Consider the following 24,758-nt stretch of genomic DNA (forward strand, 5'->3'; position numbering starts at 1 on the left):
TTCTTCACTCAGAAAAATGCATAGCCATTAAGAATTAGGCTCCTGGGCCGGGGATTTAGCTCAGTGGTTCCAGCGCCTGCCTCGCAAGCGCAAGGTCCCGAGTTTGATCCCCGGTACAAAAAAAAAAAAAAAAAGAATTAGGCTCCTTAGTTGGGAAGCTTACTGTTGTTTTGAAGGCAAAACACATATCAGTTATATCAGTGCAGTGATGGTTTAACTCTGAAATGATCATGGATGGACAGGACAGTAAATGCCAAGATCTCTAGAGAGAGATTTCTGTGAGCTTCAATGAACTGAGACGGCTTCGGGGAAGAGTAGACTTATGCTGACTCTTAAAGGTGGAGTAAACCTTGGCTTGTTGAAGAAAGAGGACCTCCTGGAGAGGAAGAATGTATAGAAAAGGGCCAGAGACAAAGATTAAAGTTAGTCATTAACAGTGGAGAAATTATGTAACCATTCTTGTTCCAGGTGGGAGCTAGAGGTGTTAGTCATCAAGGTTTTCTTGGTCTCTTGCCCTTGATAGAGCTGCTGGTGCTCTCATAGCTCATGACCAGTTTCATGATGAGGATTCTGTGGTACTGCCTTTATTTTCCTTTGGACAAGAGTTCAGTTAACTCCTTCCTCCCAAGCCTGTGTGACTGCCAAGAAAGATGGCTCCATTCACCCTCTAGTGGGAGTAACACAGTTGAGGGCTCAAAACATATTTTGTTCAGTGAATGAATATAAATAAATGTGGTGAAACCAAGGTTGGTAACTGCTTTTCCACTCCCTCACAGATGGATGTTTTTGTGTCTTGTCTTTTAAATATTTTCATCTTCTGTACAGATCATCTGTCAGCTGTTCTAAGTATCTGATTTTTCCCACTCTTTTCAAGGATGGTTTTGAGTTTTTCTTTTTTAACTTGGTCACTTATCTCTGAAAATGCTTTAAGGATCCTAGCACACAGTGCTGCATGTCTGATGGAATCCTTTGATAGCAGCTTAGATCTGTGATCTTTGTAATGCAGACATTAAAATCTTATTTGGAAATCATGGCACCACTTGGCTCGGGTTGTCTAACAAGTAATTTTTTCTCAAAAGACTGTTGACAGGTCACATCCTTCCCATTTTTAAAAATTATACCTTCTTTCTTTTCCTTTTAGATTTCAAAGGAGAAACTTGTTTATTCACCCTAGCAGTGGTAGCAAATCTATGGTACACATCCCACAGTGGGCTGTTTGTATCATTGAAAACTAAAGGTTCATCATCACTGCCATTGCATATTAGAGATTGCTTTTTTCTTTGTCTAACTTTTCATTTATTGGTTTCACTTTGTGTTTTGCTCAGGATGCTTTCATAAGCTGGATGAATTCATAAGGAACCGTTGGACATATTGCAAAAATTGGGTGTCTATCAAAATTTGCCAGTTCTCCCTAATTCTTCATTTTATTTATATGGATGCTGTTATTAGAAACATTTTTCACAAATGCCTTTTTAAAATCTTCCTGTTGTATCAGTTGAGTTTCACTCATCTGTTGCTGCTGTCATTCTTCTTGTCCACAGAAGGAAACTGTAAATGTCTTCTCAATGAATTTCTACTTATTCATAGTAATTATTACTTCTATCAGCATAGCCTTATGCCACTCAGTAATCAATCTGTGAATTTTGCTTGACTGTCTAATCTCTCATTGCTATAATTTCCTTTATTTTTCCTTTTGAAAAAAATAGGACAACTGCTTTAATCTTATTTATTGCAGTTTAGTTGATATATAACTCAATACTATACACTTCACCCAGGTATACAGTTTAATGGTTTTTAGTATATTCACTGGTATGTGGGGCAATCTCTACAGTCAGTGCTAGAATATTTTCATCACCCCAGAAAGAAACTTTGTGTCCCCGCTGTCATTCCCCTTTTCCTATACTTGCCTTGCTCTGAGCAACAACTAAGCTCATTGCTGTATTTCTGTGCTTCTTGTTTTTAACACCTCTCTTCTCTTCTTGGATTTCCTAGATGTCAGTGAAAAGTTTTACTACTTGTCCAAGTCTCTGCATATCCAGTTCATCTGGTGGGGAGACCCAAATTTATGTAGAGTGGTCAGCTGCTTTCTTTCTTACTGTCATTCTCTGTGTCTTAAGCAAGTTTCTTTTACCCTTCTTGTCTGAATATTATTTTTCTGAGTTTATTCACTAAATAAATATTTAAATATCTTCTGTAAGCAGGACTTAATGCATTAGATGAATAGCATAGATTCTGTCCTCACGAAATTTATGTTTAGAAAAACAAACCTTCCCGTCTTTAAGTTGTTGGCAGACTTTTAAAATGCATGTCAGGTTCATTGCTGTAAAAGTGAATAAGCCACAGTTCTTTCCAACAAGAGTCCTGTGTGGTCAGGTCAAAGGTGTTGTAAAGACCAGACTTACAGTACAGGGTGAGTGTTGCAATTAGATGGAAGATAACTGGGGACAAAGTAGAGACAGTATTCAACTGACAAGGACTAGGGGTTGTCAGACCACAAAAGAGGTTCATCTGGATGATTCATTAAGTGACAAGCATAGGGAATAGTATGTTTAAAGGCATCAAGAGCATTTTTTTTTTGGTACTGGGGATTGAACTTGGGACCTTATGCTTGTGAAGTAGGCGGCGGAACCACTGAGCTAAATCCCTGGCCCTCAAGAACTTTTTTAAAATGCCCTCCTTGAACCTAATTTATTATGGCTGAAATGTCAAGTTTAATACTTAGTAGATGAAATAAATTGATGCCTGGGCTGGGGATTTAGCTTGGTGGTTCCACCGCCTACTTCACAAGCATAAGGTCCCAAGTTCCATCCCTGCTACCAAAAAAAGAAAAAGAAATAAATTGATGCCGTCATAGTGGGTGTCATAGGTACTGCTGAGAGAATTTGGAACTTATTTGTTGGCTTTAAAGTTCTGGAGGAGAAAAGTAATACGGCAGATCTTTTCTGGGCTTTCTTTTACCATATTATAGGCATTAAAATGGTAGCTGGATTTGCAGAAAACCATTGTTTGGGACTCTAGTTGTCTTAGTGTACTCAAGCTGTCGTAACAAATACCATGAACTGGGTGGCTTAACCAGTAGCGGTATATTTCTCATAGTTCTGGAGGTGGAGAAGTCAAGGATTAAGGTAGTAACTTACAGTGGCCAACTTCTCAACTTATCTTCACATGGCCTTTTCTCAGCGTGGAAATTTTCCTCCCTCTCCCTTCCTCCTCACCAGTCCCATTATGAGAACCCCACCCTGATGACTTGATCTAACCCTAATCAGCTCCCAAAGATCTCATCTTCAAATACTATCACATTGGGGGATAGGGTTTTAGCATATGAATCTTGAAGGAACAGATATTAAGCCTGTGAGATTAGTAGTTTAATTAATTACAGCATGAACACACTAGAGATTTTAGAATCTTCAACCTGTACAATAGCACAGGGAATGGAAAAATGAAGTTGAAGTGCAAACTAATAATAGAATGAATAGCATTCTTTCAGATATTTTTTATGGTACAGGTACTGGAGTAGACAGAAATCACTCTGAATCTTCTATTGTAAACTGGAGGGCACAGTGGAAAATTAAGTTTGGATAGGAATGAAAATGAGTTCAATTTTATACTGTTTGTGAGACATTTGTGTAAGTGTATATCTGAAACTCCTAAGCTAAGCAAAAACTTTTAGTGCATATTGGAAATTAGCCACATAGTGATGATTGGAGAAAAAGACATAGATAATGAATGACATGAAGGGAAAAGGTAAACAGAAAAAAGAAAAGGCTTAAAGACAGTAGTAGAAAAGAGGGTATGCCTGTTGATAAATCAGTGGAATTGATTGGGAATGAAGAAAGCTGGGAAATTAGAGTAGTATTTAAAAATGGAACCAGTAGGAGGAAAGGGCTGAAATTATAGAAAAACACTGAGTTAGACAAGAACTATTAGAAGGTATTACATTTGCTGACGAATTATGTAGAGCTTTTTGTAATATAAGTATTTGAATAAAGTATTCATCAGAGGAAAGGTTTATGTAAAACTCTTGTGTTAATAAGGTTTTTTGTTGGTTTTTAAGACTATTAAACAGTTTTAGGTTCATAGCAAAATTGGGAAGAAGGTACAAAGAGTTATTTTATATCCTGTACCCCTACAGATGACCTGTATCCCCCAAAATCAACATCCCCTACCAAAGTGATACACTTGTTATAATTGATGAACCTGCATTAATACACAATTATTCAAAATCTGTAGTTTACATTAATATTCCCTCCCTCCTTCTCTCACCTTCTACCTACTCTTTTTTTTTTTCCTTATGGTCCTGTGGGTTAAACCTGGGGCCTCATTCCTTCTAGATAAACATTCTACCACCGAGCTATACTTCAGCCTCCCAGGTTTACTCTCAGTATGATATATTCTATGGGTTTGATATATTCTGTCTTCATATTTTCATATAGAGTAGTTTCACTGCCCTAAAGATCTTCTATACCTCCTCCTAATCATTCCTTCCTCTTCCCCAATTCCTGTCCATAAAGCTTTAATATATTAAAATGATTATTTGAGCTTAAAACATAAAATTTGAAGGATTAAACTGATAGTGAATTTTTTTAAGCATGTTTCTGCCAGCTTGAACCACCAGTGGTATTGGGTGGCTTGTACCTCTGGTGGTACAAATAGATCTAATCACTTTTATTGGTCTTTTTACTAATAAAATTAATAAAAAGCCACCCAGTGGGACAGTCATACATGTACCACTGGTGGTTAAATCCACCCAGCAGTGAGACACAAATTATAGCCCAGTTGTGAACATGTTAAACCATGTATTTGCAGTTCCCAAATGAAATATTAAGTAGTTTCTAATTTCTGTCTTTTTGCTTTACCACAGATAATTGGCCTTTTGAATGTTTTCACACCACAGAAATCCCTAGAAGAATTTCAAGATGTGTAAGTATGGTAATTAGAATATTATTAGTACAAAATGCTGTTGGTACATTATTCTTAGGTTGTTGCTGTACACTTTAGCTATCTTCCTTTTCTACCCATGAAGTTACATAGTCATGGAGCTTATGGATGCCAATCTCTGCCAAGTGATTCAGATGGAACTAGATCATGAAAGAATGTCCTACCTTCTCTATCAGATGCTGTGTGGAATCAAGCACCTTCACTCTGCTGGAATTATTCATCGGGTTAGTAGATAAACTACCACCGCACGCTTTTTTTATCATGGAGGTAAAATTCAGATAACAAATTGACCATTTTAAAGTATACAATTCAGTGGCCCTTAGTCCATTCAGTGTTATGCAGCTCCCGTCTGTATCAAATCCTAAAATATTTTCATCACCCCGCAAAACTCCCATATTCCTCAAGTACTCACTGTTCACTCCTCTCTCCTAGCCCCTCATACCGTACTAATCTGCGTTCTCTGTCTGTGGACTTACTTCTTGTGGATATTCCATATGAATGGACTCACATGATGCATGACGTTTTGTGTCTGCTTTCACTTAGCATAATGTTTTCATAATGTCCATGTTGTATCATGTAACAGTACTTTATTTCTTTTTTATGACTGAATAATATTCTGTGTATCACATTTCACTTATCTGTCCATTTATGGACATTTGGGTTATTTCTGTCTTTTAGATATTATACCTAGCACTGCTATGCAAATTCATATACAACTATTTGAAGCCAGGCGTGGTGGTGCATGCCTATAATCCCGGCACTTGGGAGGCCAAGGCAGGAGCATTGCTGAAAGTTCATGGCTTGCCTGGGCTAGCTACATAGCAAGACCCTGTCTCAAAAAAAAAAAAAAAAGTGTTTGGATATTGACTGTCATTTCCTCTCAGTATATACCCTATAAGTGGAATTGCTTAGCTATGTGGTAATTCGGTGGTTCACTTTTTGAGGAGCCAAAGCACTATTTCCAAAAGCAGCTGCACCATTTTACTCCGCAGTAGCAACATAATAAATACTCTAGTTTCTCCACAGCCTTGCCAGTACTGCTTTGTATCTGGCTTTGAGTCTAGCCATCCTAGGATGTGAAGTGTTTCATTGTGGCTTGGATTTGCATTTCCCTAACAGCTAATGATGTCAAGCATTTTTCATGTGCTTGTTGGCAATTTGTATGTCATCTTTGGAGAAACGTGTATTTACGTCTTTTGCTTGTTGTTTAATTTGTTGCTTGTCTTTTTGTTATGGTCATTATAATGACCATATTTACATTCCATATAGTAGATCACAATTTTGTCAGTTACATGATGAAGTAATCACTTCTCCCTTTCCATAAGTTGCCTTTTTACTTTTTGATATCTGTTAATATGTAAAAGTTTTTAATTTTTATGAAATTCAATTTTCTTGTTGCTTGTGCTTTTTGTGTCATATGTAAGAATGCATTGTCAAATTCGAGGTCATGAACTTAGGTTTTCTTGTAAGAGTTTTATGGTTTTATCTCTTACATAGGTCTTTGACCCATTTTGAGTTCTTTTTTGTGTATGCTAATAAGGTAAGGGACCAACTTCATTCTTCATATGTAGAAATGCACTGGTCTCAGCTCTGTTTGTCATAGACTGTTCTTTTCCTCAAAGAATGGTCTTGGTAAAAACCATCAGGCATAGATACATGGTTTTATTTTTGGATTCTCATTTCATTGGTCTTTGTGTCTGTCTATATATTAATACCACATTATTTTTAGTGCTATAATTTTATAGTAAGTTTTGAAATGGAGAAGTAGTATGAATTCTCCAACTTGGTTCTTTTTCAGTATTGCTTTGACTGTTTGGGGCCCCTTGTGATTGAATATGAATTTGAGGATCAGCTTTCCCATTTCTGTAGAAAAGGCCATTGGAATTTTAATAAGAATTCTGTTAAATTTGTACATTGCTTGATAGTTTTGTCATCTTAACAAAATTTAGTATTCCAATTTGTAAACATAGGCTGTCTTTCCATTTTCTTAAGTTTTATTAGTCTACTTGGGCTGCCATAATAATACAGATTGGGTAGCTTAAACAACAGAAATTTATTCTCTCACATTCTAGAAATCTGTGCTCAAGGCACCAAAATTTTTTAGTTTCTATTAAAGGGCTCTCTTTCTGGTTTGTGCCAGCCACCATCTTGCTGTGTCTTGACATGGCCTCTCCTCTGTACCTTTGTGGGTAAAGAATACTTCAGTATCTCTTTCTCTTATGTGGACACCATTCATTTGGACAGGTGTCTCTTATGACTGCATTATAACTTTAATTATCTTTGTAAGGACCCTATGTCCAATACATTCAACATTGGCACTTGGAGCTTTAACATAAGAATTTTGAGGGGACACAGTTTAGTTCTTGATGTGGTCTTATTCATTTCTTTTGGCAGTGTTTCATAGTTTTTGTTTGCAATAGTAGGAATTGAATCCAGGGCTTTTTCACTGAACTACATCCCTACCTAGTGACCGGATCTCACTAAGTTGCCCAGGTTGGGCTCAAACTTGTGAGCCTTCTATTTTGAGCCTCCCAGAGTGCTGGGATTACAGTTGTGTGCCGCCGTGTGTGGCTGTTTTATAGTTTTCAATGTACAAAACTTTCATCTTAGTGTATTTCTTGGCCTCTTATTTCTTTGGCAGCTATTATAAATGGAATGGTATTCCTGTTTTCCTTTCAGATTCACTGGTACTATATAGAAGCACAACTGATTTTTCTGTGTTGAGCTTGTCTCACAACTTTGCAAAATTTATTAGCTCTGCATTTTAATGGATTTAAATGATTTTCTGTATATGATTTTGGGTCATATCATCTGCACCTTAGATTTACTTGTTTCATTTCAGTTTGGGTGCCTTTTTTAGCCTAGCTGCTCTAGCCAGAACTTCTAGTAAAATGTTAACTAGAAGTAGTGAAAATGAACATCTCTATCTTATTTCTGATCTTAAGGGTAAGGCTTTCAGTCTTCACCATTATAGTAGTCCGTTTTCTGGTTCTGTAACAAAATACCCAAACCTGCATACTTATAAAGAAAAGAGGTTTATTAAGCTTACAGTTTTGGAGGCTGAAAATCCATATGGGATGGCCTTACTTTGTAGCAGCCTACTCTGAGGAGAGCTAACTCACTCACACTACCCTTGGTTCCATCCAGGGCAGTGCCCCACTAACCTGACGAGCTTGCACTACAGGTTGCACTACCTTAGCAGTGCTGTGCTGGCAGTGAATCTTTAGCACATGACCCTTGGGGGACACTTAAACCATAGCCAGGCCATAGCAGCCACGTAGTGTTACATTCACTGTGGGCTTTGCCTAAGTGTGCTTTTTCTGATTGCAGAAGTTTCCCTTTTCACTAGAGTTAGTCACATTGTATAGCCAGAGTATGCAGACCCCACAGCTCTGCCCTTAGTAATACATCAGCCACAAGGTCCGGTGTCCCCAGGACCACCCTCACTCATGACAGCTAGCTACAAGTTCAGTAGTCTTGACCAGATCCCCAGGGTACAGTCTTTAATTAGAATGAACCACAGGACTCCAAAAGTACTGTACTTCGTTGTTTTATAGTGAAAGGATACAAATTAGAACTAGTAAAGGGAAGGGACTCACAGGGAAAAATCTGGGAGAAGTCCAAACATGGAGCTTTCAGTTGTGCCCTCAGCCAGATGGAAGTCTTCTCAGCCACAGACCATTACAACATGCAGAATACTCTTAGCCACAGAGCACAACACTCAAGAGTATTGCCAGCCATGAAGCAGGACAAGATGCAAACTGTTACCTGCTAGAGAAGCTCACCAGACCTGTGATGTTTTTAACTTGGCCTCTGTCATACTACTTTCCTGGTTGATTTTTAGTTTCCAGCCTTTCTTAAGGCTCATGCTATTACTTTAGTCTCCATTTTCTGCTGAGGTTGAATTGATGAGTCCCATCATAAGCCACACTGTCAGCCTGTCCAATGGCCCCCATGAGAACAGAGACTCTGCCATGCAGGATATTCAGATGCTTAGCACCTGTACATGAGGGCAAAGGTCAGACCTTCCTTTTATAAGATCATTTCTCACTACATGTCTTCTGTTCCTCATTGAAGTATTTTTATCGTGAGAAGGTATTGAGCTTGTTTCTTTTTTTCTGTTTTTCTGATACTGTTGATTGAACCCTGAAACTTTGCACTGAGCTACATTCCCTGCATTTTTTAGTTTTTATTTTGAGACAGTGTCTTGCTGAGTTGCTGAGCTACCTAGACTGGACTTGAATTTATAATCCTTCTCCCTCAGCCTGCTGAGTAGCTGGCATTACAAGTGTATGCTACTACACCACTTGAAATGATCACCTGTATGTTCATTATTAATTGTGTTGCATTGATTGATTTTTTTTTTTTAAGGTAGGAGATTGTTTTGTTTTGTTTTTTGAGACAGGGTCTCACTATATAGTTTAGCCCAGACAGGCCTCAAACTCATGGTGATCCTCCTGCCTCAGCCTCCCACGTGCTGGGATTTCAGGAGTGCACCACCACGCCTGGGTGGTTTTTGTAAATTGAACTACTTTTGCATTTCTGGGATAAATCTCATGTGGTCACTGTATATGATCCTTTTAATATGTGTTTGAAATTGCTTCACCAGTGTTTCATGAGAATTTTGGCCTTTGTGTTTGGTAGTGATAGTGGTCTGTAGTTGGTTTTTGTGTGTGTATGTGTGATGTCAAAGTAATGTGGCCTCAGAATGAGTTAGCAAGTATTCCTTTCTCTCCTATGTTTTGGAGTATATTAGTGAAAGTAAAGTACAGCTATAGAAAATTTCTTAATGTAATACAGTTGAGTTACTAAGAGACATACTAGGGTCTCTTAGCAGTGATGAACTTTGTCTTAGGTTGGATAATGTGGGAAAATCCAAGATGAAGACAGGAATTTAAGGAGTTTATCTGGAAGTCTCCTTAGGGTCAGCATTCATGGGGAGTAAAGGAAGTAAAAGTGGGCAGGCAGAGAAATTGAACTGGATGCAGTCACTGCAGAGACCTCAGATGGCAACTCAGCCAGCCACCACCCAGGAAGCAGCATGGCCTCTGGTGAGGACAGTTCCTGGGGAGGTTTATTGACTCACCAGCCATCGCTCCCAGGAGCTGGGACAGCAAGTGCCACAGAGCCTGCTGCCACTTCTTCCCTCCTTCTCCTCCCCTCCCCTTCTCACCTCTTCCCTTCCCCATGCTGGGAATGGAACCCAGGGCCTCAGGAATGCTAGGCAAGTGCTCTACCATGAACTACACCCTTGATGCTCCCGCTTTCTTTGTACAGTAAGTTCTAGAAACTGTTCCTCCCAGGTTTTTGTTTGGTCTCTTTTCCTGAAACAACTTTGAAGACATTTAAGGTGATAAACTAGAGCCTCTGCTCTTGCAGCAGGTCTGGAGGGCACAGTTGGTTGTGATGTTTCTGTTCTACTCGTTCTAGATTGACTTCACCCTTTGCCTCTGGAATTACTTTCTTAATAAAATAACCTGATCTTTCATCCCTTAGGGGTTCATTGCAAGTCAGGATTAGGGCTGGATGGTCGCCCAGAGGCTCCAACTGAACTAGGCTTTTTACACAAACAGGCAGGCCTTAATTTGCTAATCTCTGTTCTAGAGCTTCAGGTTCATTATGCATGTGTTGTGCAGGTGACAGCATCATGGAATGTTTTGCCACTGATACTTTGGATTACTTTGGATCACTTTTCCACCTTTGATATTAGTTTTCCTTCTGCTCACCTGTTAATATCTGAAATGCTTGGCACCACATGTGGTTCAGATTTTCTGGTCTCAAATGTTTTTGCATTTGAAAATATTGCGTGGACTTTACTGGTTGGGCATTCCTAATCTGAACATCTAAAATGCTCCAGTATCCCAGACTTTTTGAGCATCATGTTAGCACTCAGAAGGTACAGAGCATTTTGGACTTCAGATTTTCTGGTTAAGGCTGTTCAGCATGTAGCTAGAGCCTATTTGTGGTACCAGTCTTAGGGTTAGAATGGAGTAGGGTTGGCTGAGGGGTAACAGATCTTAAATTCTTGGGGGCTGTACATCATGACTAAGGTTTATTTTCCTCAGTACATGTCCAGTGCAGGTCATAGTGGGGGAAGAGACTGCTTACGAAGATACTTCACCACCCAGGCTCCCTGCATGTCACTGTCTGGGCTCTCCTAATCTTCAGAGCAAGGGATGAGACCACAGGGGCTGTGCAGTTGTCCTTCTTTTCTGTGCCCTGTTCCCATGCCATTGTTGAGAACTGCTCATGTGATTTTGCTTAACTAAGGAAACTGAAAAAAAATGTTGGGGAGAAGATGGAATGTTATTTTGGCTCCACTGCCCTCTGCCACAGATTCATGGAAATTTCAAGTTACATTTTCTTAAATAGCTAGCAGTGTTACCTAGCTCCGATAATATATTTATATACAAGGATTAATTTCAGTTGTCTGAGGCATTTTTTGGTAATTTATTTTTTCTTAGGACAAGAAATTTATTTCTATAAAAAATTGTATTGGCTCTTAATTTTCCAAAATAAAATGTTTAAAGTTGCAATCTTATTTCCAGACTAGAACGCACTGTTATGAAGACCCAGTGATCTGCAGTCATCACAAATAGACATTGAAGTAGTATCAGGGCTTATGATATTTATTTATTTATTTTTTTGGTACCAGGGATCGAACTCGGGACCTTGTGCTTGCGAGGCAGGTGGCAGATCCACTGAGCTAAATCCCCTGCCCCAATGATGTTTATTCGTTTTTTTGTTGTTTTTTTTTTTTTTTTGGTACCGGGGATCGAACTTGGGTCCTTGCGCTTGCACAGCAGGCGGCAAAACCACTGAGCTAAATCCCCAGCCCAAGAATAAAATGAGGATATATTTTGGGGGGTTTTTTTTTTTGTTTTTTTTTTTTGGTCTTTTTTTTGTTTTGTTTTTCTGGTACCAGGGATTGAACTCAGGTCCTTGCGCGTGCACAGCAGGCAGCGAAACCACTGAGCTAAATCCCGGGCCCTGTTTATTCTTGAATATGTGGTGTTACTTTTGCTAAGATACTGTATTTAAAATATTAGCAACATTATGCCCACAGAAGAGGAACAATGAAAATTTTACTGTCTCTTTCACTCTGCTTGTTGGTATTTGCGTATTTAGTTTCATAAAACTATTAGGTTATATATATCTTCTAAATTTATCCATAGTTGCCTATTAAAATATGTTAAGGACGTCATACATGCTTTTCTGGATGTAGACATTACAAAAATAATCTTTGTTTTTCAGGCCAACTTTTTTCCCTTTTGTGTTAATATATGTAGTACTGATGTATGCAGTGTATGTATGTTATGAGAATGTACTTTCTCTCTCCTTTGTTCACAGTAGATTCGTCAGAGCTAACAGGCAGAGTATGTTGATCATAAAGCCATGAGTATTTACGCTCCTGCCTTCCTATTAATGGGGATAGCACAGATTTCCTTCTGTTTGGGGTCAGGTGGACAGTTCTTCATAAAGACATTATTTAGCAGTATCAGCAGCAAGTAATTGTATGGACCATTGGGACCAAAGTGACAGTGTCATACCTCTACAGGCAGACAAAAAGTTTTATGAACAGGTTTTTGAGCATTCATGTGGAAAGTCAGGGATAGAAAGACCAATAACTATTTTGGTCCTTTGGAGCTGAACATTTCCTGGTCTGAAAGATTAACTAATATATGCCATGATGGGTAAGATGGCCCATTTTTCATTTGTAATGTGTGTAAAAGCTTATTGTGAATTTAAAACAAATTTCTGAAATACTAGTTGTTTGGTATTCAAATGAAAATAAATATTAACTTATGACCCTTTGTTTTATTATAGTGGTTCTTATTTGAGCTTAAGATACCATTCCAAGTCTCTTTTACTCTATTTGATCAAAAATTTCTAGCTAATAGTAGTTTCCAGGAAATAAACATTACTAACTTTTCTAATAGATATATTATATTCACGTATTTTTAGAATGACATTTCTCGGGCTTGCTTGTTTATGATGAATCTGTGCACTGATATAGTGAGAAAAATGTGACAGGATAACTTGTGAGCTACAAAATATATATCTTAGCAATCTTTTATTTTTATTTTTTGAAGGACTTAAAACCCAGTAACATAGTAGTAAAATCAGACTGCACTTTGAAGATTCTTGACTTTGGACTGGCTAGGACTGCAGGAACAAGTTTCATGATGACACCTTACGTAGTGACTCGCTACTACCGAGCACCTGAGGTCATCTTAGGCATGGGATACAAGGAAAACGGTCAGCATATATTTTTTATTTGAAATACTCAAATCAAATATAATATTTTAAACATTGGCTGTCACTGTCACTCTTTTATTCTCAAGTAAGCATGCTATTCTGTTTTCTTACTCTCAACCTAAAATTTGAAAGTTTGTTGAGTGTTGATGAGTGACCACCATGAAGGTTGCTTTTGCATTTCTGGTGATGGTGATTGTACATAAAGGATCAGTGTCCTATAAATATGGTAACTGTCACCTACCAAGTTGTTGTCTTGTCCTGTCTTGGATAAGAATTATGTAGTCATCATACTGCTTCCTACCCCTTCCCCAGGTTACTGAATCAAATGTTATTCTTGCTCATAATAAACACATTAGCCAGCAGGGTTACATGTAAGTATTTCCACCTTTTAGTGACACCCTCACACCTGTTAACAGCAGATTTGTTTTAACTGTTTTTTATCCCAAGCTGCTTCTGATCATTTTGGAAAATGTGGGATGAATTGAATATATTTTAAGCTGCTTGTTAATAAGCCCTTTTAAAGCTAAGTTTGGGTATGAATAAAAGTTATGGTATATGAAAGTCTTTATTGATCCAGATAATATCTCTTCTCATACTTGCAGTTTTCAAGACCTTCTTGTTTAAAACTATGTTTTTCTGAAGATTCCCAGCATAAGTCATGTCCTGGCTATTTAGACTGCTGTTTTGTATGCAATCTATAAAACAACAAAACAAACAAAAAAACTTACTCTAATAGATGTTTACCAAAAAGGAAAATTGAAAGAGATCATTCTCTGGTGAACTGATTTATGAATATTAATTTTTCCTCTAAAATTTCATCCTTGAAGGTTAAATCATTCTATAAATATAAAAAGGTTTGTGTGCATTTTAGTATGAAATTTTAGGGAAACTTCAGTTCCTTGGGATTTCCAAAAATGACTCCCAGTTTAGCTCTTAAGACTCTTCAGTGAGCTGGCGTTCTCCTTACAGAAAGGAGTGTGCTAGAAAGTACAGGCTTAAATTTCCTAAATCCTCCAACATGGGTGAAGAGCATATCTCTTTAACAGCTAGCCTTGCCCTTTCCTCTTGTGCCCCTAAAGAAACTTCAAGTGGGCCGGGGATGTAGCTCAGTGGCACAGAGCCTGCCTGGCAAGCACGAGGTCCTGAGTTCCATCCTCGATACCAAAAAAACAAAAAGCAAAAAAAACCTCAAGACCCAAATCCAAGCTTCTAACTCTTTTCCTTTTAAATCACTATCTTCCCCTCTTTTATTATTAACTCCTCCTCTCCTAAGTTTTCATAAGAAGTTAGCTCTTCATTCTCAGTGCACTTGTTGCTCTTGGGAGACTGTGGTAAATGTAGAATGATGTTGTCAAGAAAATAATCAACTTCAGAATAGATATAGTGCTTCTTAATTTTATGAAATCTAGTTTGAAAATTTATGAAGAAATTAACTTTTTATGATAACTGCTCATGGAGACATTGTTTCTCTTAAGTATTTTATATGCTGAACTATTTCTGCTCATACTTTTTTCTTTAAAGAGTATAATGCACAGTTGAATTTCAAAATAATATTTTATTTTTATAATTTTACTACTGTATACACACTTTTATCTTTATAAAGTTTGTGTTTGGGTCTAGTTCATGTTTTATAAAGTTTCACATGTGAAATATGTTTTTTACTTTGTGCAATTTCTGTGCATGGCTCTCACTTTAAAATTAGATCTGTAGTTAAAATGTCACATTTTACATTTTCTTTTATGAACCAGAGGTTTTTGAAAAATATTTTGTTTTAAATTATTCCATTAGCAGAAATTAAAATCACTTTTTTTCTTTTCATGATGTTTTGCAGTTTTTATATAATGCAATCATATTATGCTTCTTTGATTTTTAATGATCTTTTGCTTTGCTTTTCCTTCTTTTGTGCTGCAAACATATAGTGGATTTATGGTCTGTGGGGTGCATTATGGGCGAAATGGTTTGCCACAAAATCCTCTTTCCAGGAAGGGACTGTATCCTTGTGCTGTTGCAGCAGATCAGTTAGTGAGGTGATGAACTCCCTCTGTTCTCCAGTGAAAATGAGTATGCTACATTCATACATACAGGCTTTTAAATAGATGTAAAGTTTGTGGCTGTTATAGTTCAAAAATTGTTGAGATAAGAAGCTGAAATATTTGTAGGCTGCATCTGGCAGTAGGACATACAGTCTCTGCTGGTAGTTAGAGCACATTCACTGTCATTCATTTTTATTTTATACTGCTTTTTTATGATTTTAAAACATACATGGCGTGCGTGATTTTTTTTAATGTTTATATATTTTCTTTTTATTTTAACCAAAATCTTTATGTTAATGTCATTGCATTTTGTTTTCAGTTGACATTTGGTCAGTTGGGTGCATCATGGGAGAAATGATCAAAGGTGGTGTTTTGTTCCCAGGTACAGATCGTATCCTTATCTTTGGCCTAAAATGTAGTTTATGAAGGTCAAAATGTATGACAGCACTTCAGCTTGGTCAGGTGTAATGTATTTTGCCTCTCCCTAATATAAAGTACTGTTAAATTACACTTTCAAAATACCACCTACAATTTGACATAGACTTTCCTTCATTTATTGTTTCATATGTGAATTCTGAAAAGTGCTCAAGTATAATTATCCAGTTTTGTTTTGGTTTTTTGCTAGCTTGGAGTTGATTTCTTTAACCTAAATAAAAAATCATGGCCTGCATTAAAAATTTCTAATAATTACACACTTGGGTATACTGAGGACTTCACGTGAATTTTGGATTTGCCTATTGCTGCTGGCTATCTTTTGTTTTGTCCTTCCACCTTCTTTTTGTTAATGTTCTGTGTGTTTTTATCTTGTTCTTCTCATTACTGAACATAGCATAACTGATTCTTTTGTGTGAGAATTTCAGCAGTAGTAGCTTTAAATGGAAATGATTAGATTTGGATTTGTGCCTTTTGTTCATCTGACTATTTTTATTTAAATTAACAATGATACACTTATCAACAAGTAACACTTAGAATTGCTGTAGAGGAAGAGTGGGAGTATTTACTAGGTTACTGTAAGAGTTTAGGCTTAAGGCTTCAAAGGCTTAGAATGTAAAGATTAGGAGGAATGAAACCAGGGAGTCCTAACCTTACAATTTACTGAAATACTGAATATTTTTATAAGTTTCAGAGCTTTAAAAAAATTTTATTAACATAAGCTAATCAAAAAAATGGCAAAAGGAAATGCCACTTTTATCAAAATCATGCTTTTTGTTGCTAGTTGTGTTAATGTAGAGAACTTTAAAACGCAAGACAGATTATAGAAATGTTCCTCATTCTGCAGTACATATATTCACATTTCTCTTATTAATAAGCTGGAAAAAGGGCAAGTTTTGTGTTTTGGAAATATGTACTGTTTGCACTTAGAGTCTCTGATAATAATGATAATTTGGCTTTGAGTTATTTATAATTTATATTCAGAATTTGTGAGATTAGGATTCCATTTGATGGTAAAATTAGTATTAATATACACATGGTGTACACACACAATAAATAAGGTTAGCAAAGCTTATTTATTGATTATTTCTGTCTACCTAAAGTCATTGGCTTTTACGGGTTAGCTGTGGAATATAAAATTGATAACTGCCACATTCTTGCTTAGGACTCTTTAAATTTCCATATTCTTATATTTTTTAATATGGGTATGACTAATGTGTTGAACATTAGATATGGAGTATTTTTCTTAGCTACTTGATATTAGATATTGATCAGTGGAATAAAGTTATTGAACAGCTTGGAACACCATGTCCTGAATTCATGAAGAAACTACAACCAACAGTAAGGACTTATGTTGAAAACAGACCTAAATATGCTGGATATAGCTTTGAGAAACTCTTCCCTGATGTACTTTTCCCAGCTGACTCAGAACACAACAAACTTAAAGGTAATTTTTACAAATGTATATATTAAATTCCTGTGTGAATGTGTGTGTGTTTGTTCATAAGGGATATAAACCAAAATTATCTCTAGGTGGTTGAACAAAGTAAAGTTTTAGTTATTTTTACCTTTAATTTTATATTTTTAATCATATATATGACCTGGGTTTATAATTTTAAAACATGAGGATAAATACGTTTAAAAGATAATTTTGAGTTTCCTAAATATTACTGATAATTTTTGAGAACCTTATGAATGTGTCCTTTAACATGATTATTTTTGCAGCCAGTCAGGCACGGGATTTGTTATCCAAAATGCTGGTAATAGATGCATCTAAAAGGATCTCCGTGGATGAAGCACTCCAGCACCCATACATCAATGTCTGGTATGATCCCTCCGAAGCGGAAGCTGTGAGTCCTTTTCTTAATGTTAGAGGAACATTCGGTGTTCTTAGGGTTAGAATTAAAGTTTGATTTGGAGGAGACTTTTTCGTTTTAAAAAAGAAAATAGACTTATGATGATGATGCCTTTCTGTTTTTGCATGAAGAATACCTTCAGCTACCAAGTGTGCCTGGGCACTTCCTAGACAAGGAAGCCACCTTGCACTGTTTTCCCTCTCTTGCCTTGACACCTGGTTAGATGGGCTGGAATAGAAAGACCTCTGCGGGACATTCTAGCTTTGGACCCAAAGTACAGCAAGAAATAAAGTATGACAGTTTCACAAGTTGGAAGAAAAGAAAAATGTAAACATCTTTTTTTTGAGCGATAAAAGGAGTCTTACAAAACTAGCCTACATAAGGAAGTTGTTGACAGTTGATCAGTCTTGGCTTAATGATGCATTTTTACAAGCCTTTGGGTAGCTATTAAGAGTTTATATACTTCCAGGAAACTGACTGAATTATTACATCCTTGTGTTTTTCAGCCACCACCAAAGATCCCCGACAAACAGTTAGATGAAAGGGAACACACAATAGAAGAGTGGAAAGGTAACACCTACCACATTTCTTAGAAAACTGAGTTTCTGGATTTTTGTGATAATTTGTTCCTTGTACTTCATGTTAGGGAAATTAATGATATTTTCTGTTGTTTTGTTTTGTTTTGTTTTTGTTCCTAGAGATTATAACCAGTAGCTCTTGCATGTGAGACAAAAGCTGTAACACTGAGCAGCACCCCAGCCTTTTTTAAGATTTTGTTTTGAGACAAAATCTTGCTGAGTTACCCAGGCTAGCCTCCATCTTTTGATCCTCTTCCCTTGGCCTCCTGAGCAGCTAGGATTACAGGTGTGTGCCACCTATTTTCTGTTTTCATAATTAATATTTGAGCCTAGTATGGTGGCCCATACCTGTAATCCTGCTAATTTGGAGACTGGTGGGAGGGTCATGCGTTAGATCCCAGCCCAGGCAACATAGTGGGACACCATCTCAAACACCCAACCAACATAGCTGATAGTAATGATAATTTTTACAAAAGTGGATCTCTTTTTCCCTGACTTAATCTTAATTTCTAAGTTTTCCACCCTAGACATAGACACATTAGTGCTTTCTCCCATTTTTTTCCATAGTCTGTGCTTATACAAGTATATTTGTATAACCACAAGTGCTTGCATACTGTATATGCTATTCACATTTGCTATGGTGTTACAGTCGTGTACCTTGAAGGTGACCCCTCTTGGACCACATAGCTGCCTCACTTGGTTTGATATCTGGTATGTGTGGTGCTATATACATGTGTCACAGTCTCTGTCCAGCTCCCTCTCAGAGTACCTTTCGGGATGGGCCTAGTCTGCTGCTGTTACAGCTCTGTGGTATTCATGTGCACATGTGAGAACATGCCCAAGAGAACAGTCCCAGGAGATGTGCTGGGCCAAAAGCTGTTTTTCAAAGTTTCTATTTGTTTCAGTATTGTAGAGGGGTGTCTGTCTACTGACCATCACCCTCGCCAACAGAAGGGCTGAATTTTTAGTCTTTGTACATCTAATGTAGTTTTATTCTGTTTTATGAATGTGGGTGAACATCAATAATGCTTTGATAGTCTCGGGAATGTCAAAATTGCATATACTTTAAAGATCTTTTGGGACATTTTAGGTGGGTAACTTTTAGACCTGTTTATCTCCATCTGTGTTGTTGTCGTTTAGTGTTTGGACCACTTTTTTAGCTATGTGACTTTGGGCAAAACACATGACCCCTTTTTCTGTCACCTTAAAGTAGAGGCAGAAGACCTGTTATGAAAAACTAAGTTTCTCAGTACGAGGAGGTAAAAACCTGAACAGGGAACCAAACCCATTGATAAATTTATTTGGCAAAAAATGAATTTGATTCTTTCTTCTTAGGAATAACTAGATATTAATTTTCTCTCAGTTGACTTTGGGAGACTCATGGTTGATAGGACCTAGCAGAATGAAAGGCTTGGGTTGAGCCTAGTGCATCTGCATATGTACTGAGTAGTCCACAGGGCTGTAACCCGGGATCAGAGTAGTTATTAAAATATTCATCTGCCAGTTTCATATCCCATTGGTTTACAGTAGACATTTATGGTATTTCAGATTCATCATATCATTGCAGGAAGGAAAATTCCACTGCCAAAGCCAGTAATTACAGATTGTTTGCCTCATTGGTACTTCTATTAGCTTTGGTTCTTGTGTCTTCATCTCCTTTCACAAAGGGATGTTATTTTTACTTTTTTGAATCCTCTTATCTGGAATATGTATCATTCTTTTTTGTTTCTTTGAAAAAATAAAAAGCATCACTTTCATCTGTCAAGCTTTCTTTTTCTGTCCTTCTAAGCCCAAGGTTACCATAGCAAGCGAACTGTGCTCATTCCAACATATCCATCCACTTTCACCTTATGACCAGCATAAGTGTTGTCAGACCCTGTAATCAGGGATTCTTTATAAGAAACTGAATTTCCAGAATTGTGTGGACTTCTTGAAATTTTGTGCAATGCTTTTGGTTCATGTTTTTCTCAGAACAAAGTTCACTGGTTTTATACAATTCTTAAAAGACTCTGACCCAGAGATGATGAATAATGAGGTAGCATTTACCAGCAGGTCATTCTGACAGTGACATGAGAATCACAAGGCACAATACACTTGACATATCCTAGAAGACCCTGGCTGGGGCCAGTACTATTCTCTGTGCTGTCAGAGCTGTTCTCAGTGTGGTCCACCATGGTCCTTAACCTTCAGAGAGCAAAATCAGAATGTTGGCAGTGACAGCAGGTTGTGTTGGGCTACTTGGGAAGATTTGAGCATAGCTACTTACTGCTCTTCCTTTAACAAATTTTGTTCCTATTCCAGTCTGATGAGAGAATCTTCCATACACTTTGATTTAAATCTTTGTGACAGATAACCTGGTTGAGCATCTCCAGTGTGCCAGGGCTCAGGCAGTGGAAATGAACAGAAGAACCACAGGTCCAGCCCTGACTGAAACAATGAAATGAGCATCTGTGGTACAGGGTGCTGGCAGCATAAACAGATAAAGCTTCCCTGACTTCTAACCCCAGCTCTGGCCCTAAATCAACTTGAGAAACATTTACTTTATTTCAGTATAATTTGTGGTAAAGGATCAAGGAATTGTTATTAACACCCATGAATCTCAGGTTGACATATAGGGATTGTCAGGTATGGGAAGGCAGAATCTGAAGTACTTCGTGTGTTTAAAAATTTTGACTTAAAGTGTACATGTCTTGTAAGATTGGCAGTTAGACTTCGCAAAGTTCATTTTACCCATCTCTTTTTCAGAATTGATATACAAGGAAGTGATGGACTTAGAGGAGAGAACCAAGAATGGAGTTATCCGGGGGCAGCCTTCTCCTTTAGGTTGGTTACAATATAAGCATGGTTGAGGTTGCAGTTTACTTCTTGTGTTGTGAAATCTGAAGTGCTTTGCATACTTACTACCACTGTTACTCAAGTTACAATCTGGTTGGTCAAATCTGAAAGCATCAGAACACTATTGGCCTAACAATTGATATGTGGGTAACTGACTGCAAAAAATGCAAGTCTTTTTTGCTAACACTGATACTCCGCTGAAGGACAGAAATTTAAAACCTTTTTCCACTGGCATTACTGCCTTGTCTTTAAAGAAAAGATTTCTCAAAAGTCAATATACAGTGCTAGGGATTTAGCTCAGTGGTGCCACCGCCTGCCTCGGAAGCACAAGGTTCTGAGTTCGATACCCAGTACCAAAAAAAAAAAAAGAATGGAGAGGAAAAGCTAAATGGCAGGTGACGTGTATATATTAAGGACAGACACCAGTGGTTTCATACTTTATTTCATTCACCACCCCCACCCCAGACCCCAAGATAGGGATTGTTATGCACATTTTAGAGATGAGAAAACTAAAGTTCAGGAAAGGTAATGTAAGATGATCTGTCGTGTAGGAGAACTGATAGAACTACTTCATAGCATATGATTTTTCCCAGCATTCCATATTCCCTCTGGCTGGCAGCAGAGACGTCTGTGGCTCTAGAGCATTGATGGCAAACCTATGGCACATGTGCCTCAGTGGACTGTTTATATCATTGAAAGCTCTGAAAGGTTTGCCATCACTGCTCTAGAAGTTAGAACGGGTTTATTGAAAAAGTGAAATTTGAGCTGAGCTTTGAAGGCCTAGAGGGATTTCAAGAAATTGGTCATGATTTGGGGCAAAACTATGCTATTTTAATCCCTCTAAAATTCATCTACATTTTAAGAAAAAATGGACATCATAAACTAACACTTTTTTTTTTTTTTGGTACCGGGGATCAAACTCCCCGCTTGCGAGGCAGGCGCCAGAACCACTGAGCTAAATCCCAAGCCCCACTAACACTTAATTAATGGGTAAGCTTCTTAACTGTAGTTTCACATGCCCATTTTTTTCTCTTAGAAACATACTTGTTTAAATAATTTTGGTGGCCTCCTTTGGCATTTTAGGTTATATTTTATTAGAGTTTTATATTTTAAATCCTTAATCAGGAATGCAGTCTTCTCAATCTAATATAGGTTCTATAATATAGGTTGAAAATATAAATTGATTTTTTGACAGCTTTTACCTATTTTGGAAATGGTCTTTTCTCTGCAGTTCACTTATAACAAAAGGCTGTATTATAAGTGGTTTAATAATATGGTTAGCTTTGTGTTGCTGCATAATAGTGTAAATGAGTTGTTTGTGATGGAGGCTCAGGTGGGATTTGGGACAATTTCCTACTCTGGCATGCCATCCTAGTGAGTGGTACATACATCCTATGTATGTCATCTGTTCAAGGAAATATAATGATAATGATCTCATGGCACTGATAGAGTAGTTGCGTGTCTTCTTAATTTGGGAATGAATAATGTGAATACTAGATAGTACTTAGGGTTACAAAATAAGTCAGTGGATAAGGCTTCAGGTTTCTAGACATTCTGGATTCTCTCTTACGTGGCAAAGAAGACTGTTAGATTAAAATACTATGAAAATAGTCAGTTCTTGATTCCATACAGAAGTGGAAAGAGCAGTCTGTTCAATAAAAGTATCAGATAATCACAGTACCATCTCACTTGATTTTTTTTAAATGAGAATTATTTTTCCCAGTGTATTGCCCACCTATCTTGGCTTTAATTTGCCAGACAAGGCATATAATGTAAATTTTGTCATAAAGGTACACAAACTTAGGTGTTTCTTGAAAGCTCCATTTCACTGTCACAGGAACTTTGGCTCACATGGCCAACATCAAAGTTATTAGCGTCTTCATCGATGCGTGAGTAATCTGATGATTCACTTTTGACCTCCTCCGAAACTTAAAAATCTGGTTTTTCATGTGCCTTTGTATTGAATGGGGCTATTTCTGCCAGATCAAAAAGAAAGCTTCTTTTAAAACAAATCCTAAATATACAGAAATTTAGCATTAATCATTTTATGGGTAAAACTGGCCTGTTATTTCTTTGAGCTTCTGTACACACCGTGCCATTCATCTGCCAAGTGGCTGAATGCATAGATTTTTGCTTTTCCTAGGCACAGCTACTGTGAGTCACACCCACATTCCGTTATGATAAATACATGTTTTTGTAACAGAAGAGTGGTGTGAGTGTCTTTTACCCCCGTGATGCTCAAGTAAACATAACACAAAACTAGATGGAACATTATGTGTGAATAAAAGTCTCAGTTTGACACTTTTGCACATATACACACACCTTGCCATACATCATACCAAGTGGGTAAAGACAAAGATTTCTTCCTGTATCCCCGGCACAGCTACTGAGACGTACAGCCAGCTACTATTATGCTTAAGTACAAGTTTTTAGTGGAAAAGCATGGGATAGGTTGTTGTAACCCAGTACCTTTTGGGTTAAGTGAGTTGGCCTGTCTTGAGTGTGAGAAGACTCACCCTTGGAGGAAATGACCCAGATACCTGAGATGAAAAATGTTCCACGCTATTACTGTTTATATATTTGAGAATTTATTGTATTGCTTTAAAGTTTAGAGAAAACAGTTATTTTTCTTTTTCTTAGGTACTTGATTTTCAGATTAAAAAGCTAACTCATTATAATGTATTAAAATTTAACTTTTACCAGATTAAAAATTTTGGATAAAATGAGCAGGTCCTGAGGTAGAGACCTGTATAAAAAAACATGTGTGGGCTGGGGATTTAGCTCAGTGATTCTGCCGCCTGCCTTGCAAGCGCAAGGACCTGAGTTCAATCCCCAGTACCAAAAAAAAAAAAAAAACACGTGCAGTAGAATTCTTTTTTGTGATTTGAATGTTTTGGTACAGTTCTCAGAAGTCAGCCATGGTACACTGTATATCGTATGTAGTACAGTATGTACTGCACTGTTCAGTCAGCAGAGGCTATGTTAATAGGATCATATTGCTGCGACTACAGAGACGGTACAAGCTCATGTGTGCCCCTGCTAGGAACCTGGTGGGCTGTTCTCAAGGCCCAGAGGTCTTCCCCATTCTCCTTTTCCTTGTTAGGCTGCTTTCCTTTCCCATTTCAGCTCCTAGCACCCAGTCTGTCCTTTGTGGTTCCATTCCTTTCTGCTTCCCAGTTCCCTCTCCTTACCCCAAGGATGTGCCTGTTTCTGCATTCCATCTGAAGACAGCCTCTCAGAGGACCTTTGTAGTTAAATGCTTTATTGCTCATCATGCGTTAGGCAGGATAAGGGATCTCCAACATGGAGATGCTGGGTGTAGGAGCGGTGATTTTCAGCCTCTTCAGCTGCAGCATCATTGGGTACCTGATCATCCTTAGAAATTCTGCTTTTGTGTTTGGTTTAATTTTGTTTTGTGGCATAAATGTATTCTTGAGAACTGTTGTATGACTTATATTATTCAAATTTGTAATGACCATTATTTGGTTGATTGGTTCATTGGTCCTACATAGTATGTGAGTAGCCTTTAACATCCCCCACCACCTGCCTGCCCTCCCCGATGCTTTCCAGCCCAACATCTTGAAAGGATACCTCTCTAGGTCAAGTGTTCCTATTACTTTTTACAATCTGGGAAACAATTGCTAGGTACTACTTTGCCCCTAATCTTTATTATTTTTTTTGTATTAAATTCTTTTATTGGTCCATTGTAGGTATACAACACAATTACATTTCTCATTGGGAATTGTTAATTTTTATTTTTTGATAAATCCATATTTGTATTTGTCAGGTATTTTTTAGAATAAAAATAAGTAGACCTGAGTTTACCT

The 24,758-nt window shown here is 37.5% G+C and overlaps 1 protein-coding gene across 7 annotated transcripts in view; it reads left to right on the forward strand.

The window, feature by feature from the left end:
* The window catches only part of Mapk8 (mitogen-activated protein kinase 8), a 97,800-nt gene that overhangs the window by 68,309 nt on the left and 4,733 nt on the right, over window positions 1–24,758 (forward strand). For 4 of the 7 annotated variants that reach the window (XM_087210582.1, XM_087210578.1, XM_087210580.1 and 1 more), the window contains 8 exons: window positions 4,862–4,920; window positions 5,024–5,162; window positions 13,032–13,197; window positions 15,117–15,188; window positions 16,927–17,109; window positions 17,388–17,512; window positions 18,025–18,088; window positions 20,842–20,919. In XM_087210582.1, coding sequence (XP_087066708.1) covers window positions 4,862–4,920; window positions 5,024–5,162; window positions 13,032–13,197; window positions 15,117–15,188; window positions 16,927–17,109; window positions 17,388–17,512; window positions 18,025–18,088; window positions 20,842–20,919 — 886 coding nt within the window. Of the gene's footprint in view, window positions 1–4,861; window positions 4,921–5,023; window positions 5,163–13,031; window positions 13,198–15,116; window positions 15,189–15,549; window positions 15,622–16,926; window positions 17,110–17,387; window positions 17,513–18,024; window positions 18,089–20,841; window positions 20,920–24,758 lie in introns of all 7 variants that reach the window. The other 3 variants (XM_087210581.1, XM_087210577.1, XM_087210579.1) reach the window with 1 other exon arrangement.

Source organism: Heterocephalus glaber, unplaced genomic scaffold (genome assembly GCF_053883595.1).
Source record: "Heterocephalus glaber isolate CG9 unplaced genomic scaffold, H.glaber_assembly_v1.0 deba00001150, whole genome shotgun sequence".
Taxonomy (NCBI): Eukaryota; Metazoa; Chordata; class Mammalia; order Rodentia; family Bathyergidae; genus Heterocephalus; species Heterocephalus glaber.